General features: G+C 39.0%; 1 protein-coding gene across 2 annotated transcripts in view; it reads left to right on the top strand.

The window, feature by feature from the left end:
• LOC108405525 (protein diaphanous homolog 1) overlaps positions 1–23,882 on the top strand; it is a 50,062-nt gene that overhangs the window by 5,760 nt on the left and 20,420 nt on the right. The window contains exons 2-5 of one of the 2 annotated variants that reach the window (XM_073221854.1): positions 19,614–19,640; positions 21,002–21,157; positions 23,253–23,354; positions 23,685–23,815. In XM_073221854.1, coding sequence (XP_073077955.1) covers positions 19,614–19,640; positions 21,002–21,157; positions 23,253–23,354; positions 23,685–23,815 — 416 coding nt within the window. The remainder of the gene's footprint in view (positions 1–19,613; positions 19,641–21,001; positions 21,158–23,252; positions 23,355–23,684; positions 23,816–23,882) is intronic. The other variant, XM_073221855.1, reaches the window with a different exon arrangement.

The raw sequence follows: 23,882 nt of genomic DNA, 5'->3' as shown, positions 1-23,882 counted from the left end.
TCCTTCCTTCTTCCTTCCTTTCTCTCTTTCTTTCTCTTTCTCTCTTTCTCTTTCTCTCTCTCTTTCTCTTTCTGATGAGTAAAAAAGATAATTAAGATAATGACACTTCCCCCTCCACCTCACACTTTATTTAGGAGTCTTCACCTTTTTTTTTTTTGGCCACACACCCTTTGGATATCACCCTCTACCCCTTTTTTATTTTAGAACTCTATTAGTGTATAATGAACACACATGAAACTGCATACATTTAGTGCACAGTTTTTGAAGCCACGGCCACAGTCAAGATAACTAATGTATCCATCACCCTCAAAAGTTTCGCCCTGCCCCTTGTGGTCTCTCCTCCTCTCCTCTCCCCCTGTGTCTGCATCCCCAGGTAACTACTGATTTGCTTTCTGGAACTGCAGATTAGTTTGTATTACCTAGAAGTTTATACAAATGGAATCATACCATATGAACCCTTTTTCTGGCTTCCTTCAGCATAATAATGTGTTGTTACATATATTAATAGGGCATCCTTTTTTATTGCTGAACAGTATTACATTGTAGGGATCTACTATAATTTATTTATTTACCTGTTGATGGGCATTTGTATTGTTTCTAGTTTGGGTTTTTATTTTTCCTCTGTGTACAGGTTTTTCTCTGAACATAATGCCTTCATTTCTCTTTTGTAAAATCCTAGGAATGGAATGACTAGCTCGTATGGTGGGGCTATGTTTAACTTTTAAAGAAATTGCCAGGCTGTTTCCCAAAGTGGTTGTACAACCATTTCACATTCCCACACACATTATGTGAGTTCCAGTTCCTTGTCAACTCTTGGTAGGATCAGTCTTAAATTTTAGCCATTCTTGAAGGTGTGTAGTGTATCTCATTTGCAAATCCTATTCTTAATTTACATTTCTGTAATGATGTTGAGCATCTTTTCATGTGTTTATTTGCTATCTGCATATCTTCTTTGAAGTGTCTGTTCAAAATTTTTGCCCTTTTAAAACCTTTTTATTATAGTCTAAAATATGTCCTTTGTTGCACATGTGTTTTGCAAATATTTTCTTCCTTCTGTGACTTACCTTTCATTTTCTTTGTGTGTTTTGAAGGACAAACATGTTTAATTTTGATGAAGTCCAATTACTTTTTTTGCCTTTTGCTTTTTGTGTCATATTTGAAAGCTCATTGCTAACCTCACAGTTACTAAGATTTTCTCCTGTTTTTTCCAAAAGTTTTATATAGATATAACCCTTAAATTCTCTTTTCCTTTGTGGATATGTGAGTTAATTTCACATGTTTTCTTGGGATGTGAATTTTCACCTGTAGGCAAGACAGAACATTTCTGGTACTCTTAGAATCGGGGACCTTTGAGATTTCATTTATCCTGCAAGCATTTTCATCTTCTTAGGTGATTTTAGAAACCTTTTGTTTTCTTGGACTTAGTGTGCTACAAGTTGTATAATGCCAATCTTCTTATCTATAAATATTAATAAATGTTCACGATCTTTATAGATGGCAAGATTAATTCCATCCAGACTGGTAGGACAGGGAATAACAGTAAGTAACAGTAAAAATAGCAGTTAATCATTGCATACTTACTGTAGCCCTAGCACTGTGCTAAAGAGCTTTAGATTTATTATCTCATTAATCTGTACATCAACCTTGTAAAATAGGTACTGTTGTTATTCCCATTGTATAGATAATTGAACTGAAACTCAGATCAAGCAACTTGATTTAGGTCACGGAACTGGGATCCAAAGCTAGGTCTATTTGATTAGAAGAAAAAAGTCCTTATCACCACATTGTACTGGCAGTTTATGTACCTGCAGTGTAAGAGCAGTCACTGCTGAAACTGAAGGACTGCAACAGCAGCAGACTCCCAGACTCCCAGGAAGGGACTAGCGGTTACCAAAGGAGAGGGACAGGGGAGGGTGAGCGGGGAGGGAGGGAGGAGGGGATTGAGGGGCGTTATGATTGGTACGCGTGGTGTTGGGGGAGTTGCGGGGAAGACAGTGTAGCACAGAGAAGACAAGTAGTGACTGGCATCTTAATACAGTGATGGACAGTGACTTCAGTGGGGTATGGAGGGGACTTGATCATATGGGTGAATGTAGTAACTACAATGTTTTTCATGTGAAACCTTCATATGAGTGTATATCAATGATACCTTTAAAAAATGTTAAAAAGAGTAGTCACTGCTAGGAATTTCATAGATAATTTTGATGGTATCCTCTGTAGAGTCCTTTGATGATGACAATCGATCAAAACTGGACTCTTCTCCCGTTCATTTGGTGGGAAAGAACTATTGGGTCTTGATGTACAAAGTACAGTGGCCAAAATGTCTAACTCCTTCTTGCATTTAGTAATTTAGACTTTGAAACCATTGTAAGAATCCTTTTTAGACATGAAAAAGTAGCTGTTACAGTACATGCTGTTTTCCCCCTGGCTCTTGAGTTATTAGAAAGTTGTCAATTACTATTTTTTTTTATGTAACCTATCGTCTTTGTAAGTAGAACAGATCTGATAGCATCACCTGTCAGGAATTTTAGTTGTTTAAATTGCTAAGAGCACCAAGTAGTGGTAACAAATGGAGAGGAGGAAGTTGTTGCTAGGCCATCTCTATAGTTATCTTTTATATATTTTAGAATTGGCACATGTTATTCTCCCTTTGTGGCCCTGAAACTTGACTAAGGATTGTGAGAAACAATGGTTAATGACTCTAGGGTCTCTTTCTCCCTCTGGGGACTGCTGAAGTTTGTTCTTTAGACCTGGCAGTTACTTGCCTGTGGTTAATAATTAAGACATTGCTACAGAGATTCAGGTATCTTGGAACTAGGATTTTGTCTATGACTGGTGGCAAAGAGTAGAGAATAGAGTTTCTCTTGTTTGTCTGAATCTATGTGGACCTACCCTAGATCCGAAAGCCTGAAGACCAAGAAGTCATGTGGTTGTCCTGTCAGGTTCAGTCCTTGCTTTTTAAGAGATTGTAAACCCAGCCATGTCTACAGAAGATTGGGTAGGAAAAGCTCTAAGGACATGTGTATAAACTAAAAACTGTAGAAGTTTAGAAAAGCAAAGGAATTAAGTGGAAAGATTACTGGACTTAGAATCAGAAGACCTAGGTTTCAGAATCTTAGAATGCTGGAGGTGAAAAGGGTGCTAAAGATTATTTCATTCAATCCCTTTGTTTTACAGATTGAGAAATGTGGGCCTAGAGAAGTGATCTGTCCAAATTTACTGCTAGATTTAGGACTACAACTCCTATCTCCCACTCCCACTGAAGTTTCTGACTTGGCAACTCATTAACCTTGTGAACAAGTCACTCCACTTTTCTTAGTCTTTTCTTGTAAAACCAGAGCTTTAGCATGAGTAATTTAAAAGGTATGTGCTAATGTACCAAATTCTGTAAATGATTTAGAATATAATTATGGGCAATGTTAGGTAGCTTCATAGAAGATGGAGGATGTGACAGGTCCTGGAAACAAATACCTGAATTGGTAGAGAAGAGGAGAAAGAGATTTCATGGGTGGGAAGCAGTGTAAACAGAGGCTTAGCAGTATGAATGTGTAACTGTAGTAAAGAGAAATGGCCCAGTTTTAGCAGTCAAGAGGATTAATGGGAGATAAATCATTTAAGAAAGGTAGCCACTGGAGATCGTAGAGAGTATTTTATCTCTGGGAAGGGCTTTTAGGTTAGAAACCTGCAGAAAGCAGGACTGAAAATTGGCATTTTGTAACATGTCATGAGGCATGTTGATGCAGTTTTTGGCCATGTGAATGTGTGGTGGTGACAGCTTGTAGTAAGTAAATCCAAGAACATAAATAAATTAGTATTAAGGTTCCAGTAAATCATTTCTGCTACCCAGATTTTGCTTAGATAATTTAGTTTGATTTCCAATCCTTACCAGTTTTAATATATCCATCTTTTCAAACTTTCAGAGATTGATGTAGATTTTTAAAGATGTGGCTCTCTTCAGCTAGATCTCGAAGCTGTACAGCCATGTTGTAGGCTCAGGTGGGAAATGCTGTTGTGGGAACAATCTGATACTATCTTTGGGCCCTATTCTTCTAAACATTGTCTAGTATAATACAGTGTAGGTTTTGATTACACGCTTATTTGTTAGTCTTTTATGATTGCAAAAAAGTTATATATATACTTGTATATATTAATATACTAAATGATATACTTATATATTTTCACATCATATAAATATATATAATTAAATATATTTTTTATTTACATATTTTTCTCTCTTGCTCTCCTTATATGTATATGGAGATATCTTTTTGAGGGGAGTCCCTCCCATCTAGCCTGTAAGGGTGCCTAAGAGCAGTTGTGAGTGGTGGTAGTTAGCTTATGTTAGCCATGTCCTTTTATGTATTTTAGTTTTACGCTAGATTATTTTCAAGGCTCTCCATTTCTGTAGTCCAGTGTAGGAGACTGACAATTTTGAAAACACTGTACCTCTCTCCCCAGTGTAACTATGATTTAGAGCAACCTACTAATGTAACTATACTCAGCCAGAACTCTGTTGAGAAAAGACTATTATTTTTCTCCAGAGGTACTATCTTAGAACTTTGTTTTGTGTTTAATGAAGGAACATGTCTACAGGATTGAAAATCTCTGCGTTACTTTACATAGGGCAAGGCTGCCAGCTTTTATCATTATAAATGTAGCAGTATTTGACCCAGTGAGTGCTCTAGTGATTGTTAACACACATTTAAAGTAAATAATTGCTAAGTCCCCATGTTATTTGAATCTACTAATATCATAGTCTTTCATAGCTACAGAAAGGTTCACAAGGATGAGTCTTCAAGTCCTCAGGGTATGTCTGGATCTTCACAAAAAATACTGGGAGGGCCCTGTTTTTTTCTTAAACTCATATATTCCTACCCAAGGCTATAGAGTTCCTGCAATTTCTTCATTTGGCTATAGAAGCAAAGAAGTTTTGGATTGTTCTGAAGTTATTTCATCATACTGGATGGGTCCTACTGAGATATTTTTAATTTTGTTAGTTTTTGTGAAAGGTGTATGTCAGGCACCTCTGGCATAGAGGTTTCTAGTGATTTCTTGATTCTCATATTTTAAAAAGATGGGAGTTGGCCTTAGTTGGCAGCTCTTTGCATCCGCCAGGGCTTGTTCGTTACTTACTTCTAGGCCCACGGGTGACGTCTGTTTCCTGTGATTGAAACCACAAGAAGAAGTGGTGAGAAGCCACTTGTAGGATATGTACTATCGGGCAAGCAGCAGGCATTGGGCTGCCCTCAAAAAGAGCAGTAGTACCCAAGCACAGTCTTTAAGGGCCCCGGAAGAGACCCTAGAAATGATCTGACCCAGTCTCTTCATCTTAACACAACGAGGCCACTGAGGCCTATAGGGGTTGAGTCGCTTAAGGTCATGTAATTAGGTAAACTAGCTTTTAGACTCCGCCAACTATTCACTGTTCTTCCTCGCATTGCACTGTCGTCCTGCGTGTTCTAGCTGTGCCCTGCCAGTGCTTCCTTAAGCACAGTACTCCTGGAGAAGAGTGTGCCCTGGAGGGCACTGTGAATATGCGAACCAGGTGGTGTTGATTTGCTTTTAGATGCTGCTCTAAGATCTTCTCAGTGCTCTTTTTAAAAGACATACATACATTTCCAAAATAACAATATCTAAGAATCCCACATTTCTATTTTTTGTATTTATTACTAGTGTTTATTCACCTAGTCTGTGAATATTCTCATTATCTCTCTGCAGATATTTTTGCAACATTGCAATTATAGTTCATACAGGTTTTTTGCTTTTAAAACGGTGTATCATAAACATTTTCTAGCTTTCTAATCTTTGAAAATTGCTACTTTTATTTGAAGTGGAAATCTGTTTATTATAAAAGTGATACACATTTTTCTAAGAAAATATAACTGTATATGAAAATAGAGTAAATCCCCTACCTTGTTTTCCAGAAATTATAATTATTTTTAAATAGGTAAAAGCAAAGAGAAAAATGCATGATATGTGAGATTCCCTTTGGAGCCTAAGTACTTTGGCATGAAAATCTGTATGTGTTTGTATCAGAACATAGTTCTGCACAAGTCCAGTTGCTAGAAGTATCTATTTAACTAGAAGAACCCTATTTAACTCTTGCTTATATTTCTGGTGATAAAGAAATAACGAGGTTTCACCTCCTGCTCTCCTTCCCCCAACCCCCAAGATTTCCTCAAAATAAAATCTTATTTTAGACTTGTAAAAGGCTAGAAAATGTTTACTGTGGTTTCATAAGTCTGTCTTTTTGAGTAGTAGTGTCATTTTTGGATTAGTTAAGCTATTATCAGTGGGTTGTGATTATTTCTGGTTATTCAGGAATGATGTGAGGATAGAAAAAAAAGAGATGTACCCATCATTTAGAAATGAAGAGCCTGAGAATGGGATTTAAGACAAGGTGGCCTCATAGTTAGTGCCTGTAATAGAAGGAGAATCAACTGCAGGAACTTCCTGTCTGCTAGGCCTTGGGTGTGTCAGACACGTGCCCACCCTTGAGGAAGAGTAGAGGTCCTGCTACTCACATCACAGCTTGGGAGGAGAAGACAGTTGCTACGGAGATTGGGAAACAGCATTCCTGAGTCACTGACTGTTTCCAAATGAATGGACAACACCCCTTTTTTAAAGGAATAATCACAGTGTTCTCTAAGCTCAGGCAGTAAAGAGAGGCCTGTAAGCGAGTGAAGAAAAATTACCAGTATTTAGAGCTTGAGAAATATGTTGAAACTTTGGAAAAATAGGTGAACATTACTTATCATCTACACAGGTTCCCCCACTATCCAAAAGTAGAGCATTTCTGTGAAACCTTTACTGAAAGTAGTGTAAAGCGAAGACGCAATTACCATTAATCTATATGGAAAAAATTTTGACTGTTCCCAGACCCAAAAAATAACCTCTCTTGGATCTTATGATACCTTAGGACACGTCTTGCTAATGGATGCACAGACTAAGTCAGGGTAAAGTACATATGCCCACAGATGCAGTTCAGAGCTCTGGTGGCTTGATGCTGAGATGCTGAGTGTGAGTACCGGGGAAGGAGTGTGGTGGGGCCGCTCTGCCTGCTGCGGTGCGCACAGCCTCTGTGAGGACTTGGTGCAAAATGAACGCCCGAAGTTCTCTTCACTCTCCTTTTTTGTAAAAGTGAAAATCATCTTTGGATTTCTTTCATTTAGCAAAAGCAGGTACTAATGTAGTTCTTTCAGAAAAGCAAAGGATGAATTTCCCAGAAGCAGGGGATATCTGTATATGCATACAAGTTTTATCAGAACCTCGGGATGTTTGAGAGGGAGGAAGCTTTGCTTACATCTCACCAGGTGACAGAATATATATATGTATACCACCTTCTTGACAGCAAAGGAGAAAGGCATGTCAACCACACCTCGTGATATTTGCTGGGAAACTAGGGCTTCCAGAATCTGAGCACTTTCACTGTGGGCAGCTTGTTGCCCAACCCATGAATGCTTCGGGGTGCAGGGGGCTGGCAGTTTAGATGGACTTACAGAAGGAATGCAATGTTCCCAGCCTGGTTGCCATCTGTCCTGCTGAGCTGGAATAGTGAAACCTGAGTAGACTTTCCTTTTTTCTTCTAGGCTGTCAGCTATCTAGGATGCATGTTATGCCAGTCTTAGAGCTTAGGCAAAATGTTACCTTCTCCTTCTCCCCAAGAAAATCACCTTCTTGGACTATTAGAGGACTATTGGAACATGTATTGGGCCTATCAGATGATTGAGTCCTAATGTTAAGATAGTTTTTCCCTCATTTTAAGTGCAGTCTGGAAATGTGGTTTTTTGGAAACAAATGCTCACCATCAGTTTTAGACAGTTGTGAGGGAAACTGAATTTCTTGCTTTAATCTATCAGTAAATTGCTTCAAATTTGTAAGTAAGTTACTGAAACTTACTTAGATTATAGTTACCTAATGCTGTTTTATGGCATTTCTAACGTGTACTTGACATGTGCCACTGCCTTTCAGGGCTCCCTGGGTGGTATCAGGAAAAAGATACTGATTCTGGAAGGCAAGGGCAGATTGAAAGAACCCTTTTAATTAGGAGTAAAAGATCTTGGACTCCCCTTTGCTGTGTTCTTTCTGTTGTCTCTTGTATGAATTCTAATGAGTTTAAACTCTCCAATACTGATTTTACCTGTGGGGTTGCTGGTCAGCATGGAACTAAGTGATGAGCCATCAAGAGTCGTATTCCCATAGCAGTTTTTCCTTAGTGATCATGGGGAGCATGAGTAAGCTATGTCCATTCTGGGGACTGCTAGATAATCTTCAGTTTTCTTTCTTTAAACACATTTGACTTTATAATGTTCAATTAGCTTTGTAGTTCTTATTTTTCAATTCCTGGCCATTTTGTGCTTCTCTTTTAGACTTCCTGTCCTCTGAGATACCCTTTTTCTTTTTTGAAGTGGGTGCTCCAGTTCTACCCAACTCCTCTTTAGGCCCTTGGCACCAGTACGTAGTGATGTCAGAATCTGGTTTGTTCTCTAAATGGTAGATGAGATATTGCCTCATTTGATGTCACCCTTGGGCCCTTCCTTGAAAATGGAAGGAAAGTTCTTCTCTTCATTTGAAGGTTTCCATTATTCCCTTCTCTCTAGTTCTAATTAGCTTCTGTATAAGGGTGGGAGCCACAGAAGGGGGACTAGCTGGCTTCATTGGTTTCATCATCATGTAGTATTTGACTTTATAAAGCACTTTGCAAAACAAAGTGCTTTATGTCCATTTTGTTATTCTGCACACTAGTCCTATGAGACAACATAGTCTTAAAGATGGGAAGATTAAAAAGAAAGCTTACCCTGCCTTTACTGTCCTTTAGTGGGAATGTGGCAAAGCTGGTAGAGGATTCTTTGGTAATTGAATTCAAGTGTATGTTATAATCTCCTGTTCCCTAAGGAACTCTTCTAAGGAACTGAATGTCAGTCCTGTGATGGGATAAAGAAATGAATCAGAGTGGAACCCTGCTGTCTGTTCTGTGTGATTCTGAATGACAGACACCTTACCTGGTCCTTTCTGGGAAGGTACATTAGGGTTTGAAGGAAAACTGCTGGCTGCAGTGGCACTCACTTCCCATTTTCCCTGTAAGCAGCTGATGTCTTTACCGAGGACTTAATGCTTTTCAAAAGAGGTGGAAAACTCCTTAGGAGACGTGTCTCACATAATTGGATACTTTCCCCAAGAATAACTCACAGATATGTACGCTGAATTGCCAGCAGTCAGAGCCCCTTGGCCTCATTCATAGGGAAAGACATTACTTTTGAAGTTTTGGGCTGATAGCTTACTGAGCTCTCTATAACAGTCATGTTGTCCTTATAGACTTTGACTTGAAACTTCCCTGTTTGCTCAATTTAAATAAAATTATGAATGAATGTTCTGTGGTTAAGATAGTGCTCCTAAACCTATGGTGATGCTAATTTTAAAAATATTTATTAAATATTGGGCATATCACCTGAATGCATCTTCTCAGGCAAGGGAAACAAAATAAAAAATGAACAAAACTACATCAAGCTAAAAAGCTTCGGTACAGCAAAGGACACCATCAGCAGAACAAAAAGGCAACCTACAGCATGGGAGAATATATTTGTAAATGACATATCCAACAAGGGGTTAACATCCAAAATATATAAAGAACTCACACACTTCAACACCCAAAAAGCAAATAACCTGATTAAAAAAGGGGGTGGAGGATTTGAACAGACACTTCTCCAAAGGATAAATTCAGATGACCAACAGGCACATGAAAGGATGCTCCACATCGCTAATTATCAGGGAAATGCAAATTAAAACCACAATGAGATATCACCTCACACCAGTTAGGGTGGCCGACATCAAAAAGACTAGGAACAACAAATGCTGGCGAGGATTTGGAGAAAGGGGACCCTCCTACACTGCTGGTGGGAATGTAAACTAGTTCAACCATTGTGGAAAGCACTATGGAGGTTCCTCAAAAAACTAAAAATACAAATGCCATTTGACCCGGAAATTCCACTCCTAGGAATTTACCCAAAGAAAACAACTTCTCAGGTTCAAAAAGATATATGCACCCCTATGTTTATCAGCACTATTTATGATAGCCAGGATATGGAAGCAGCCTAAGTGTCCATCAGTAGAGATGAATGGATAAAGAAGATGTGGTACATATACACAATGGAATACTATTCAGCCATAAGAAAGAAACAAATCCTACCATTTGCAACAACATGGATTGAGCTGGAGGACATTATTCTCAGTGAAATAAACCAGGTGGAGAAAGACAAGTGCCAAATGATTTCCCTCATTTGTGGAGTATAACAACGAAGCAAAACTGAAGGAACAAAATAGCAGCAGACTCACAGACTCCAAGAAGGGACTAGTGGTTACCAAAGGGGAGGGGCATGGGAGGGCAGGTGGGGAGGGAGGGAGAAGGGGATTGAGGGGTACTATGTTTAGTACACATGGTGTGGGGGATCACGGGGAAAACAGTGTAGCACAGAGAAGGCAAATAGGGTCTGTGGCATCTTACTACACTGATGGACAGTGACTGAAATGGGGTATGGGGAGGACTCAATAATGAGGATGAATGTAATAATCAGTTTGTTTTTCATGTGAAACCTTCATAAGAGTGTATATTAATGATATCTTAATAAAAAAAATATTGGGCATATCAGATGAACAAGATGTGGGTTCCTGCCCCCAAACAATTTACAGTCTGGTCACAGAAACAGTTAAAATAAACAGTCTCAAGAAAGAGCTGATACAAAATTTAGAGCTTGGCCTAGGTACATCCTTTAGTTCTTTTTGTGAAATGACCGACTAGCTAAGTGTATAATTTATAAATGAGGAACAAGTTTTTTCTTATGCTTTATTGTTGGAGTGCAGTGTCAACTAGTACAGTGTACTACTAGTATACAACTAGTACAACTAGGTGTATATTTTATAAGAAGTCTTTCTGCAGTAATAACAGCACAATTACCCTTACAGAGTGACCTCTCACCACTCCATTTTATGATCTCAGTGGTCCCAAGAGGTGTGTGTCTGGTTTGGTTTTGTTTTCTAATAAGTAGGGGAAGTGCAGCATGAAGAATGAAAGTGATTTGCTCAAATTTTTAGGATGCCAGAAATAAAAAGATCAAGACTTTAGCCAAAGTTCTAGATAAATTGTAGGTTTCACCGGTTGGCTTAATGCATTAGTTTCCTACTGCTGTATTAACAGCTTAAAACAAAACTCACTTATTAGCTCACAATTCCATTGGTCAGAAGTCAGTGTTCTGAGAGGATTAGAGTACTAAAATCAAGGTGTCAGCTGGGCCAGTTCTAAACTGAAGGCACCAGTCAAAAATCTACTTCCAGGCTCAGTCAGGATGACAGCCTTGCAGTTGTGGGACTACAGCCCGTTTCTTTGCTGGCTCTCAACTCCCAGAGGCTGCCTGGAAATCTTGCCGTTCGGCCCCCTTCATGCTCAAGCCAGATATGGCATGCTGAATCCTTGTATCTCTAACCTTTCACCCCAGACTTAAAGGCTCCTGTGATTGGGTCAGGCCCACATAGAGGATTTCCCTTTCTTAAAAGTAAATTGTGCCAAGTAACATAATCTAATCACAGGAGTGAGAGCCTATCATATTTATAGTCCTGGTAATTTACACAGGGTGTATACATCAGGCTGGGAATCTTGGGGGACATTGTAGAATTTTACCTACCACACTAAACATTGCCCTTATACTGAATTAATTGAACAGTGCATGAGCAAGGGTCGATGTCGGAAGAGGGAGAGGTGGGAATTTAGTATACTGTGAGACACTTAGTGAATTGCATTGTAATTACAGTTATTGTAAGAAATCCTACCGTTCCCAGGGATCCTGGGCTTCCCAGAGTCTTCACGGAGTGGGGGACAGGTGGCATTCAGCCGTGGTGTTCTGGTGATAGTCAGCCAAGAGCTCAGAGACAGTTGTAGCTGTCTGGTCTAAGAGCCTGCACAGAATCTTTAGAAAGTACTGAGGTTATAGGCTTGCAGCTTGTAAGTTTATATTACCGTGTGCTAGCCACATGGTTCATGGGATTATTGTCTATGATTAACTGTTCTTGTGAAGCATAGTGATAGGAATTAGAAACACTTTTTGCTATGTAATGTACTCTGTGTTCAGAGTAATGTTTAATTATACTGTCTTACTAGATCCTTGCTAACCTCTCTGCTGCTAAAGACTCTACATAATTACCTTTTGTTTGGCTACACGAACATCCTGTGCCAAGAGACTTGTATCTTTAGTTGTTTGAGAATTTTGTGCCCTTTTCCTGACTAGAGAGAAAAGTTAGAGATTCAGGAAACTGGGTAGAGGTGATCAGCAGTCCCTTCAATGAATTTTCTTATATCCTTGAGCTTATAATGTGTCCTATTTTGTTACTAGGCAAACAGAGGAAACCTCTGTCCAGAAGACTGCCAAGTTGAGTCCCATCAGCCCACGTTTTAAAAGCTGAGGTCTATTAATAGATATAACACTGCCATAACAAATCCAGTTACAGAAAAGAAATTATAAAATTAATTAGCATTTATTATGGTAATCGATCAGGGTATGTTTCAACCTCATGAAGTTATTTAATTAGTTTGGCTTCACAGGGAATACTTTGGGATCTTTTGACTTTTATATTTTTTATTTCTTAGACCAAACTGTTAAGTGTCTAGGAAGTTTCTTATTTCCTGTAGATGGTGAGCAAAAGATTTATCTTCCACATATTACATTAGGATGTGGTAAGTGAATCAGAGCCTTGAATTACTCTCTGGAAGAGGAGGGAGGGACAGCTTTTCATTTTTAATGTTGATGGATGGTTTTAATGCAGAGCATTTCCAGCCAAGCATATTTAATTTTGATGCTGTTACTTTGGATGCAGTGTACCTTTGAACAGTTTGTGTTGATTTAAGTAAGATTTAATGATCTTGAAAATCTTTTGGAGAATACGAAGTTTATTTTACTAAATGCAATTCCGTTACATTCTTTTCCTTTATCAGCTAATAACCTTGGAAAATTTCTACTCATCTAATTCTATTGAATAAAAAATTCTTACAGAGTATTTTCTGCACTTTTAAAAAATAAAATATTACATGCTGTTAAAAAACCAAAATTAATCTGAATAAATTTGAAAGTCAAGTTGGCTTTATTCATTGATTCATGAATTGGACAGCATCCTATCTACCAAATGGAAAAGATCTCTTAGGAGGGCACTTTTAGGCAGAAAAGGGTGGATAAAGGATATTTGTAACAAGGAATGGATTGTTTCAGGCAAAGTCAGCTTCCTTTGAGGGGAAGGGCAGGGGTCCCTCATGCAGATTACCTCCGAGTACTGATCAGGTAATTGCAGATTGACTGGTTAAAGGTCATATTCCTGGCAGAGGCTGCAACTGCAATTAGGATAGATATTAGATTTTGGTTTGCTGATGTTGGACTTAGCACAAGTGACTCCATTTGGAGCCGGTTGGTTGTCTTTTCTCTCATAATGCTTCTACCAATAATTGTAAACATATAAATGAAAGATTATTATAAAAGTTGAGTAACAAGCAAAATCTACACTATGTGTGTAAATGGCAGTACTGCCATTGTTAAATGCAGACTCCCATGAAAAGATACACTGAATACTGTCTTGGAGTCGTAATCTGACTGTAGGTTCTCTGAGTGTTTACAGTGGCCTCTTCTGAGAAGATCAGTGGGCTAAGCCATGAGTGAGACCTGGGGAACATAGGGCTCACCACAGTTGAGTATCTGGCAAGGCTGCAGTGAGGGCCAAGTACTAGAGACATCCAGCAGGAATATGTCAGGAGTACACTGCTCTGTATTTCCTCTTTCGGGGCTCACTGTGGCCAACCTTCATCTCTCTGGAATAGGTCAAAATATAAAAACTCTGTGGGAAGGAATGAGTGTCCTTGACAGTCCAGGCAGTGGAGAAGGTACGGAAAGGAAGGGATGGACGGTTCAGACAAGCCAAGAATCTGCATCAGGCTCGCCAGGTATTGTCAGTTTAAAAGGCCAGAAGAAAAGTGGATGATGGTAATGACTGGCTCAGGGCTCATCGTCCTCCTTGTAACTGTGCTGTCTGGCATAGAGCAGTCATCTGGAATCTTTTTCCAAGGGATTTCCTTTACCTCTTTTCATGTGTTAGGTCTCCAGTTTCCTGTATTTCCAGTCTTTCCCTTTCTTAGTTTGCTCCCTCATTTTGGTGGAGGCACAGGGAGATAAGTTTTTTGAAATCTTAAATGTCTGAAAGTACCTACTCTGAACTCACACATGGTTGATAGTCTGGTTGGGTAAAGAATTCTAGATTGGAAATTATTTTTCTTCAGATTTTTAAAGACCTTGAAGTTAATGTTGTTGTCTAGCTTTTGTTATTATATAGCTTAAAAAATCCAAAGTTGCTCTGATTCCTTTGTATATGACCAGTTCTCTTCCCTTCTGTTGAATCTTGTAGAATTTTCTTTGTATTCCCAGTGTTTTGAAATTTCAATCATGATATACTTTTGTGTGATCTATTTTTGTCCTTTGTACTGTAAAGTTATCCTTCAGTACTGGGAAATGCTCTTGAATTATGTCTTTGATAACTTGCTCCGCAGTTTTCTCCTATTATTTAGATATTGGACCTCCCAAACAGATCTAATTTTCTCATCTCTTTGGTCTTCTTTTTCCATCTCTGTTTTCTTTCTCTACTTTTTGGGAGATTTCCTCAATTCTTATCTTTTTGTCCTGTTGAGCTTTCTCAAGTTTCTGTTCTTATATTTTCAACTTCTAAGGGTTCTTTCTCCTCTATTTCTCTTTAAAATGTGATTATGTTCTTTCTTGTGTATATTAATGATTTTTAAATCTTTCTTCTCCTTGTGTAGTCTCTATATGACAAATTGCTTTAATCCCCCTGTATCTCATTTTGGTAGCTTTCCTCAGATGTCTGATAATCCTGGGTTGTCTGCTAATGTTTAAGAATGAGGGACTAAAAAAATGGATTAGAAACTTTCATTCATGGGTAGAGTTTGTTAGCTGTGCCCTTTACTGCATGCAGGACAGCCCTGTCCAAAAGGAATTTGTGAGTCATATATGTAATTTTAGTTTTTCTAGTGGCCACAGAAAAAGACAGAAAGAGAAAAGAAACACATAAAGTTAATTTTAGAAATATATTTTATTTAATCCAATATACCTAAAATATTATTTCAATATGAAATGAATATAAAAATTAGATATTTTACATTTTCTTATATTAAGTTTTTCAATTCCAGTGTTTATTTTACATTTGTAGCACATCTCAGTTCAGATGGTAAATTTTCATAAAAAATACTTGAGATATATTTAGACTTCATAAAATTTACAAGTTAAAAAGTAGATTGACATACCCAGGATATTCTAAACATACTTAAGTTTAACAGCAATAATAAAACTTAGTTTTTAAATTTAAATTTAATGAAAATTCAATAAATTAAAATTCCTTTGCCAGTTACACTAGCAACATTAGATGTTGCTCAATAGTTACATGTGTCTAGTAGCTACCATATTGGACTGCAGAGCCCTAGGGTGGTCTTCTTGGGCAGTATCAGTAGCTTTAGGTCGTTTTTCAATTCTCTTCCAATCTTCTGCCTCAAGGGTAAGGGCCAGACTACTGGGGTTCTGAGAAACTAGAAGGGGTAAGGTAATGAGTGTCTAGTATATGGTATGCATAGATGAACTTACCATTCTTTCTGGTATAGGATCCCTGCTCACGACTGTACCTGGTATCCCCCAATCCAGAGACCCCTCTGTTTCACCCTCTTCTAAGAATAAACTTGCAGAATTCTGCTGGAGTAAGGGAGGGTAGTCCCTCATTGGCAAGGGATGTGGTTGGCGGGGCAGAAGAGGGAAGGCAAGAGCATCTACAGATCTAACTGCTTCTTAAACAGCTTTTAGCCAGTCTTTTAGCCTCTCTTCCCGCCATCCTCCATTTTTATAGGTACCTGGTCCTGCTAATTCCTGAGCCTTTTGAGGATCCTCACGTATGAACTGGATTGGTTACTGGCTTTTCCCACTTCTGGTTTAAGATTCAGCTTTCTTAAGTCTGTTGGGTTTACCACTAGTCCTTCTGTTTACTTCCCAACTTCAAATTTTGGTCGCACTTGAACTTTTCTGATTCTTCCCAACCTTGTAGGCTCCTTGCTTCCATCATTTTTTTCTTTCTAAAATTTTTTTTCTGTAGGTTTAGAAGGGTTTCAAGAAGAGGAGAAATTAGACGCTTTGATTCAGTCTACAGTCTTTGCCTGCTAGTTGCGATTAATCTATATTCATGAGCAGATTTTGATATTAAAAAAATTTTAATTTAGTATTTATGCTTCCTTCAGTATATATTGGTAGTTAAAGGTTTTAGTGTTAGTGAAAGGTTCAGTAGGAAGGACAGGAAAATGAAGTACTTAGTGAAGACAGTTCAGGGTTCAGTTTGGGGGGAAGAGAATTGACAGCAAGCAAGGAGAATGGTGAGAGTGGAAGCATTTAGAGGGCGGTAGGATGTTAGAGACTTCATACACAGAACTTGGATATGTGAGGCATAAGGCATAACTAGGAGCTCCAGTAGCATTATCTTCCTGTACACCACTATTTTTATTCTTTTTACTTTTCATGATCTAGGAACCTCTTGTTTTATATCTCAAAATCCACAAAACGACTAATGATACAATTTTTAAAAAAACTGAACAAAGCCTACTACTTGCAAACACAGTATATATATATATATATACACACACACACACATACATACATACATACATACATACACACACACAAAGAATATAATATGTAAGGTAAACACACATAATATTAAATAAATAAGCGACACACCCTTAATATACAGGAGCAGCAGTTTCCATTTTAATAATTGAATTGAGCTTGGTGTTTGGGTATTCAGTTGGGTTCTCAGAGTTTTGCCTGTAATGTGATTTGCTTTGCTGGTAGTTGCTGCCCTCTATTGGACTAGTTGAGGAAATGCAGCCTTTTTGCTGTCGTTACTCAAACTGGGCACTAAAACATGGGGTAATTTTTTTAAAGAGTTAAATCTGTTTCTAATGATGTACCAAGGAACGCAAGGGAAAGTGGTATCTTTCTTCTTACGAAAATATATGTTTACTTTTATACCTAAAGGCAAGAGTTAGTGGTCATTAAATGGGAACAAGGCAGAAGAATGTGGGGAATGCAAAGATTTTGGGCTTTGGAATTTGGAGACTGAAGTTCCATAACCACCTTGCCCCTAATCATATGACCTTGATGATTTACTCCACCTGTCTGGCCTTCAGCTTCTTCATTGATATATTGAAGAGGTGGAATAGATTTGAGGGCTTCTCCAGGAATTGGTATTTTAGGAAAGCAGCCCCAGATTATGATATTTGTTCATAGACAGTATAGTGACTAATTCTCAGGCTTTGTCCTAAAGGAACTGAGTCTTGAAAGAGGTAGAGGAAGCAGAGAATCAAAAGACAATTGTAATCCACTGTTAGTGCTGTGAGACAGGCAAGTACCTATTACTGTGGAGGCACAAGGAGAGATACCTGTTGAGTAAGAGGCGGTGTCATCCTACAGGGCCTGTTGGAGTTAGCCTTGAAAGAAGCAGATTGTTTGTTGAGAGAATCGTCAGGGGAAAGAAGCCAGGGAATTTGGTTTTTAACCTGACGGCAGTAGAGTGCTATTAAGAGTTTTAAATTGGGAAATAATATGGACAGCCTAGTCTTCTAGAAAGATTACTCTTGGATATAGTGTGGAGAATGAATGTAGTGTGGGGCAGTCGGGACTGAAGGCTGGGGGGTAAGTTAGGAGGCTGTTGCAGTAAGTCAAACAAGAGATAATAATGGCATGAACTTAGGTCGTCGGAGTAGGGGTAGACTAAAGAGAAGTAAGAGCCTGCAGGCAGCAAGAACAGGTTGCTGGTTTCCTTTGGTTAGACTTAACCCGCACATGCGAACGATCCAGCTAGCACTGATTCGTTGGACCCGGGTTCTTTACCTACGTTATATCCATCCCACAGTTGTTTGGGTTGTTGCTCCATTCTGAAGGGATGTTTTGAGTTTGGAGGACACGGTTCTGGAAGCAATTACTGGAGGGGAAAATAAAGTTAATCTTGGTGTTGGCAACCTAAACCAAATATACTCATCCTTCTTGTGGCTGGTACCTCAGTGTGCCAGGTGACTGAGGGTGGTGACAAAAGGAACTACTCATCTGCGTGGGTATTGCTGCCTCTGCCGCACCATCCTTCTGCCTTTGCTCCCCAGTGAGCAGCACACACAAAGTAATAGAAAATTCCATTGACTCCAAGCAAGGTTCTTGGGGTTTCAGGTGAGTGATTAGCATTCAGTCAGTGGAAGCTTGACCTCCTCTGGACCATGGAGGACAAAAGTTAAGATTCACAGTTTACACTGGATTTAATAACCAAACTCTGACATGGGGAACATGAGCATAATGAAATAAGAGTTTTCTTGTCCATAAGAAGGTTAGTACAATAGCTTTGTGGTACAGTCAGAACTAGTTTTTCATTAGTTGAGGAAGGTTAGTCAAGAGGCATTTACTATACCCTTCTAAGCACATTAGTAAAAAGAAATATGATATAAAATTAACTATTAGGATGAAGAAGAATTCCTGCTTTCCCACACTTGCCCATTCAGACTTTTTAAAAAGTATGTAGCATTTATACAGAAGAGAACATAAAACATACAAAATAATTATAAATCTAACACCTGTGTAACCATGATCCATGTTAAGGAATAGAATATTTTAAGCACCTCAGGAGCCCCTTGTCCCCTTCTTTAGTCACAGCTTTTCTACTCACCCCAGATAACCACTGTTTGGACATTTGTGTTAATCATTCCCTTTATAATGTTATATCCTAGATAAATACAGTTTTGCATGTTTTTAAACACAATGTAAATGAAATAATGCATTCAGTTTTATGTTTGTGAGTAGTTGTAAGTTTATTCACGTTCTTTGATGGTTTTCTGTGGTAACAATATATCAGTTTATCCATTTTACTCTTGATGGCTATTTGGATTGTTCTCTGTTTTAGATATTATAATATGGCTGTGGAAGTTCTTGTTAAACACAGCCTGCTACATATGTGCAAGATTCTGCAGGGTAGATTTATAGAAGCTGACGTGTCGAGTTGTAGTTTGTGTACATACTGAGCTTTACTAGATGTTGCCGTGCTGGTCTCCAGCGTGGCCGTCGCAGTTTCCTTTACCACTAGCAGTGTGAGAGCTGCCACTGCTTTACAGCCAGACAGGACTGAAAGTTTTTGCCAATCCTGAGAGTGAAAAATGAATTTCATGTGGTTTTAGTTTTCATTTCTTTGTTTACTGATGAAGTTGAGCACATTTCATAGGTGATTGGTAACAGGATTTAGAATCTTCTCAGTTCTTTACCTTCTTCTTTTATTTTTTTCAATGAGTCGTATGTTAGCGACTTTAAAAGTCTTCTGCCCCTTACCTAAGGGAATGTGCTAAGGAATAGTTTGGCAGAAATCTGATAGCTTGTGGGAAGTAGCTTAGATCCTTTCAACTTACTTATTCTCTTTTTCCCCCCCAACCTGTCTGGCGTTTGGGAGGCATCTTGGCATTTCACTGATATCTCTTCTTTTTCTTCCTCCTTTTTCCTGTTTCTTAGACTCTGAAGCGGCTCATGGCAGATGAGGTAAGGAAACTGTATTTAGCACGTGCATGTTGCAGCTCATTTCCTACACTACGATACTTACCAGTTGTTTTCACTTTGACTTTCTATAACTTGTACTGGTGATATGGGTTCTGTTCTGAACTTCCTGAAGCTTTTTCCTAACTCTTTGCTCTGTGTTTGGCCCATTGCATGCATCTCCCTGGCACATTACTTGGCTTCCAAGGTCAGGCACTTTCTTTAAATACCACGCTAACTTGCAGTCTGGATGCCAGTCACATCAGCTGAAGCCCCACAATGCTTGCAGATATTTACTGTTGTTTCCAAACAGGTAGATCTGAAAAGCTGCAGCGTATCAGTGGCTCTTAACTGATTTGAGCGTATGTATTTAAGATTTGAGGAATGGTGTAAGTCCGGGGAGAGGAAATCCCGGGGCAAAATACCTCTAAAAACTGAAATCGGTCAAAGGGAGAAATAAAGTTTAAAGCCCGTTTATTGCTTACAAACTGCAGTCCAGGCTCTTCTCTCTTTGCTGTTCCAGCAGAAGCAGAACCAGGCCCCCCTCTCCTCTCAGGTGCAGATAAGCCCTCCTTGCCCAGGTAATTTACCCACGGACATGGAGATGAACTTCTCTCCACCCCTGAGGAATGACGCAAATGCTCTAAAGCCATACTTCTTTCCACCTCAGAATGCCTATTGATATGCAGATGTACTGAAACCAGGCGAGATACTCTGGAAATATTACAATTTTACACACAAATGGTTTGTAAGCATTTGGTTGGCAGAGAGATAGCATATAAACCTGAACTACATAATATTCTCTGCAAAGGGGATTTTGAAGAATATATATTGAACTTTTGCTGCATACATAACACAAGTGCTATGTGATGTGCAGAAGAAAGAAAAAGGAATGGTTCCTGGTTTTAAGCCATTTACTTATTCTGTATGACTTATATCTATTAAAAATCTATGGTCTGACCTCTCAAAGGGAGGATCCTTTGAGGATCTGGCCAATTTATTATTGGATAGCTAGAGGGAAACAAAGGGCATTTTACTGAGCTGGCTCCGTACATGAGGTGCTTTCAGTTCTGTGCTGCTAGAGGGCTTAGAAATGGCAGGGAAGCTTAAGGACTAAGTTTTCTCTTTTTAGAGAGTTTCCAAATCTTAATACTTCAGTCCTCTTACCTTTGGATGACAATGAAAGTACATAGTCTGTATACTAAATTAGATACAAGGGTTCTTCTTTTCATGTTAGAAGAGTCTTGAACTTCCCACAAACCAGAGGAACCATGCATGCGTAAGAGGTTAGAGGACTGGCTGTTTGATGTGTGGTGTGGTGTGTAAATAAAAATGGACCACTGCTAATAGCCTTTTCTCTTTCTCAGCTAGAGAGATTTACCAGCATGAGAATTAAGAAGGAGAAAGAAAAGCCCAATTCTGCTAATAGAAATTCTTCTGCTTCATACGGGGACGACCCTGCAGCACAGTCATTGCAAGATGTTTCAGATGATCAAGTTCTAGTACTCTTTGAACAGATGTTGGTAAGTTTCCCACCCCATATTGTTGCTTCCTTCTGAAAATGCGTTAATGGGCACGGTTGTATCTTTTTCATGCATAGTCCACTTTAAGTAGCCCTTAGTTACAAAGAAGTCCAAGCTTAACAGAGAACTTCTTAAGAGCAGCCCCATTAACGAAGGAACTGAATATTCAAGCACCAGTCCATGAGATTGGAATCCAACTCATGTGGTGGTATAGAGACCACCCTTGGGTTAGCCAGAATAGATAAAGTTTTGACACCTTCACAATAACTCAGTTATTCAAAGAAGAAACTGAGGAATGGGAAGGCATCATTTGTCCAAGATCTTCTATTTACTGGTGAGTCTGGAAAGAGAATTATGATGCTTTAATCACTAGAAGACCTTTAAAGACTGCTGCTGAAGTCAGTTTAGTAATAAAGTATACATGGATGTGACTTCATTTGCTGTCCTCAGTGAACACCAAGTGAGGAGGATACTTAGTGACTGTCCACGAGTGGTGAGTCTTGGAAAGTTTTGAGTGTGTGCCTGTAAGGTTTCAAAAGACCCATATGTGGCCTGGATATATGATCTCAGATTCAAACAGAGACTAGTGGCAGGTCTAACTTAATCAAAAGCATGGCCTTAAAACCCTTAACATAGTGCCTGGTATGTAATAAACACTAACCAGTACTTTTAAAAGCCAAGAGCATGAACTCTCAGGTTTTGAATTGCAAATTTGGCTGTCTTTAGGACCAGGGAGGTAGCATAAATAAGTTAAACAGACTAGACAGGAGATGATAAATAGAAGGGACTGTGGTAATATGAGGGACGTTGGGCATTTTTGTTAGAAAGGCCAGCCACAGTTCAGTTCTACTAGGTTTTGTAGTATTCTGGTTTAAAATACTTGTCAAGTAATGCCAGATATTTCTGTTTTTCAAAAGAAGCAAGAGATCTGTAAATTTTTAAAATCAGTAGTTCTTTAATAGCATCAGATACTGTAGCCAATATTCAAATTTCCACAATTAGGTCATTTTTTAAAAAAACAGTTTATTCAAATCACAATTCCAGATAAGATCCATTGTACATTCTCCTAAGTTTCGTTTAATCACACAGGTTTTCCTCCCTCTCTTGTATCCTTTTATAGCTGTTGCTATAAAAATTTGCCGCAGAAACTGACCTCTAGAGTTTCTCACATTCTGAAATTTGATGATTGCTTCACTTGATGCTAGAAACCTGTATTTTTATATGAAGTCTCCCAAATTTAAAATGTTGCTCTAGCCAAGCAAATCATACTTGACCTTTCTCTGTCTGACTCAACCTGAGGGCCACTGCTTTGCAACTTCTGTATTCAGTTTATTAGTAAAAGAAGGAAAAAAGGACCACGAATTAAGTCAGAAAAATGTCAAATTAATATTGCTATTTGGAGGCAATGTCCTCTTCACAACCCCAACACACACACACACTGAGAAAAAATTGAATATATCAATTTTCCTTCATCTTTCCCCATTTCAAATAACGTTCTGGACTTGTTAGGGTGGGCTCAGACCCATGGTCGTGAATGCTTCAGAACTGTGTCTACTCTGGCTAACCCAAAGGTAGGCTCTACATTGCCACAGGGGTTGGTACTTCATGAGGGTTGTACGTATAACAGACTCAAGCAGAGCCTTTTCCCAAAGAATGCAATCCAGGTTATGTCTGTTGAGGGGCTTTAGCACAGTTTCCAGTTCTTTCCTCATGGGAAAGGAGTTTGTACTGGGGCAGATTTAACCAGGGACAGTGGGTGTTTAGGCCCTAGAGTGGTACAGATTTTGCTGGTGTTGATTTTGCTGGTGTCTGGATAAAGCCACTCATCCAGTGCTTCAGTCCAAAGAGATTGTTACGCTCCATCCTGAGTATAAAAAAACATAATGTGTGCTTTTCTTTCAATAATACGAAATAACTTTTCCATCTATATTAAGAGTTCATTTTTGTTACGAAAAATGGTGTGTATGTATAAAAATGTCTGCAAGTATTTGTACTAAAATAAGCATTGAATAGGTTCAAATCTTCACCAAGTATACTAAATAAATACTGAAAACTTACAAGGAATTTGTTTTTTCCTTTTTTTTTTCTCTACTAGCTGGATATGAACCTGAATGAGGAGAAACAGCAACCTCTGAGGGAAAAGGACATCGTCATCAAGAGGGAGATGGTGTCCCAGTACTTGCACACCTCCAAGGCCGTGAGTCACGGGGCAGGGGCCCTTGACAAGGGGACTGTGCCCTTAACTTGCACGGGTTTGTTGTCCCAGTTTTATAGAACATCTGATGTCTACATCAGTTCTATTTCATTCTGTTAAATAAGCCTACTCGTTTTTTATTCTCATTGGAGTTGCTTTTTGCCTGATTCGGTCTTCATGAATGTGGGGAATGGGACGGGAAATTCTGAGTCTCACGTAGTTTGGTGGCATGTATATGTCTGCCCTGATATTATTTACACTGTATTGACTAATACTAGTCCAATTTACGACTAGGTCCAGTGCTTACCAATTTCTCTTTATGGTCACGTCCAGGGCATGAACCAAAAGGAGAGCTCCAGGTCTGCCATGATGTACATTCAGGAGCTGAGGTCAGGCGTGCGGGATATGCCTCTGCTCAGCTGCCTGGAGTCCCTTCGTGTCTCGCTCAACAACAACCCTGTCAGGTAAGGCTTCCGAGGTGGTAACAGGAGTAAGAGCCCAACGTTCGAGTTTACTGGCGGTGATCGACGA

This window comes from Manis javanica, chromosome 14 (genome assembly GCF_040802235.1).
Source record: "Manis javanica isolate MJ-LG chromosome 14, MJ_LKY, whole genome shotgun sequence".
Taxonomy (NCBI): Eukaryota; Metazoa; Chordata; class Mammalia; order Pholidota; family Manidae; genus Manis; species Manis javanica.
Note: the sequence above shows the minus strand (reverse complement) of the source record. Positions and strands in the feature narration are given on the sequence as shown.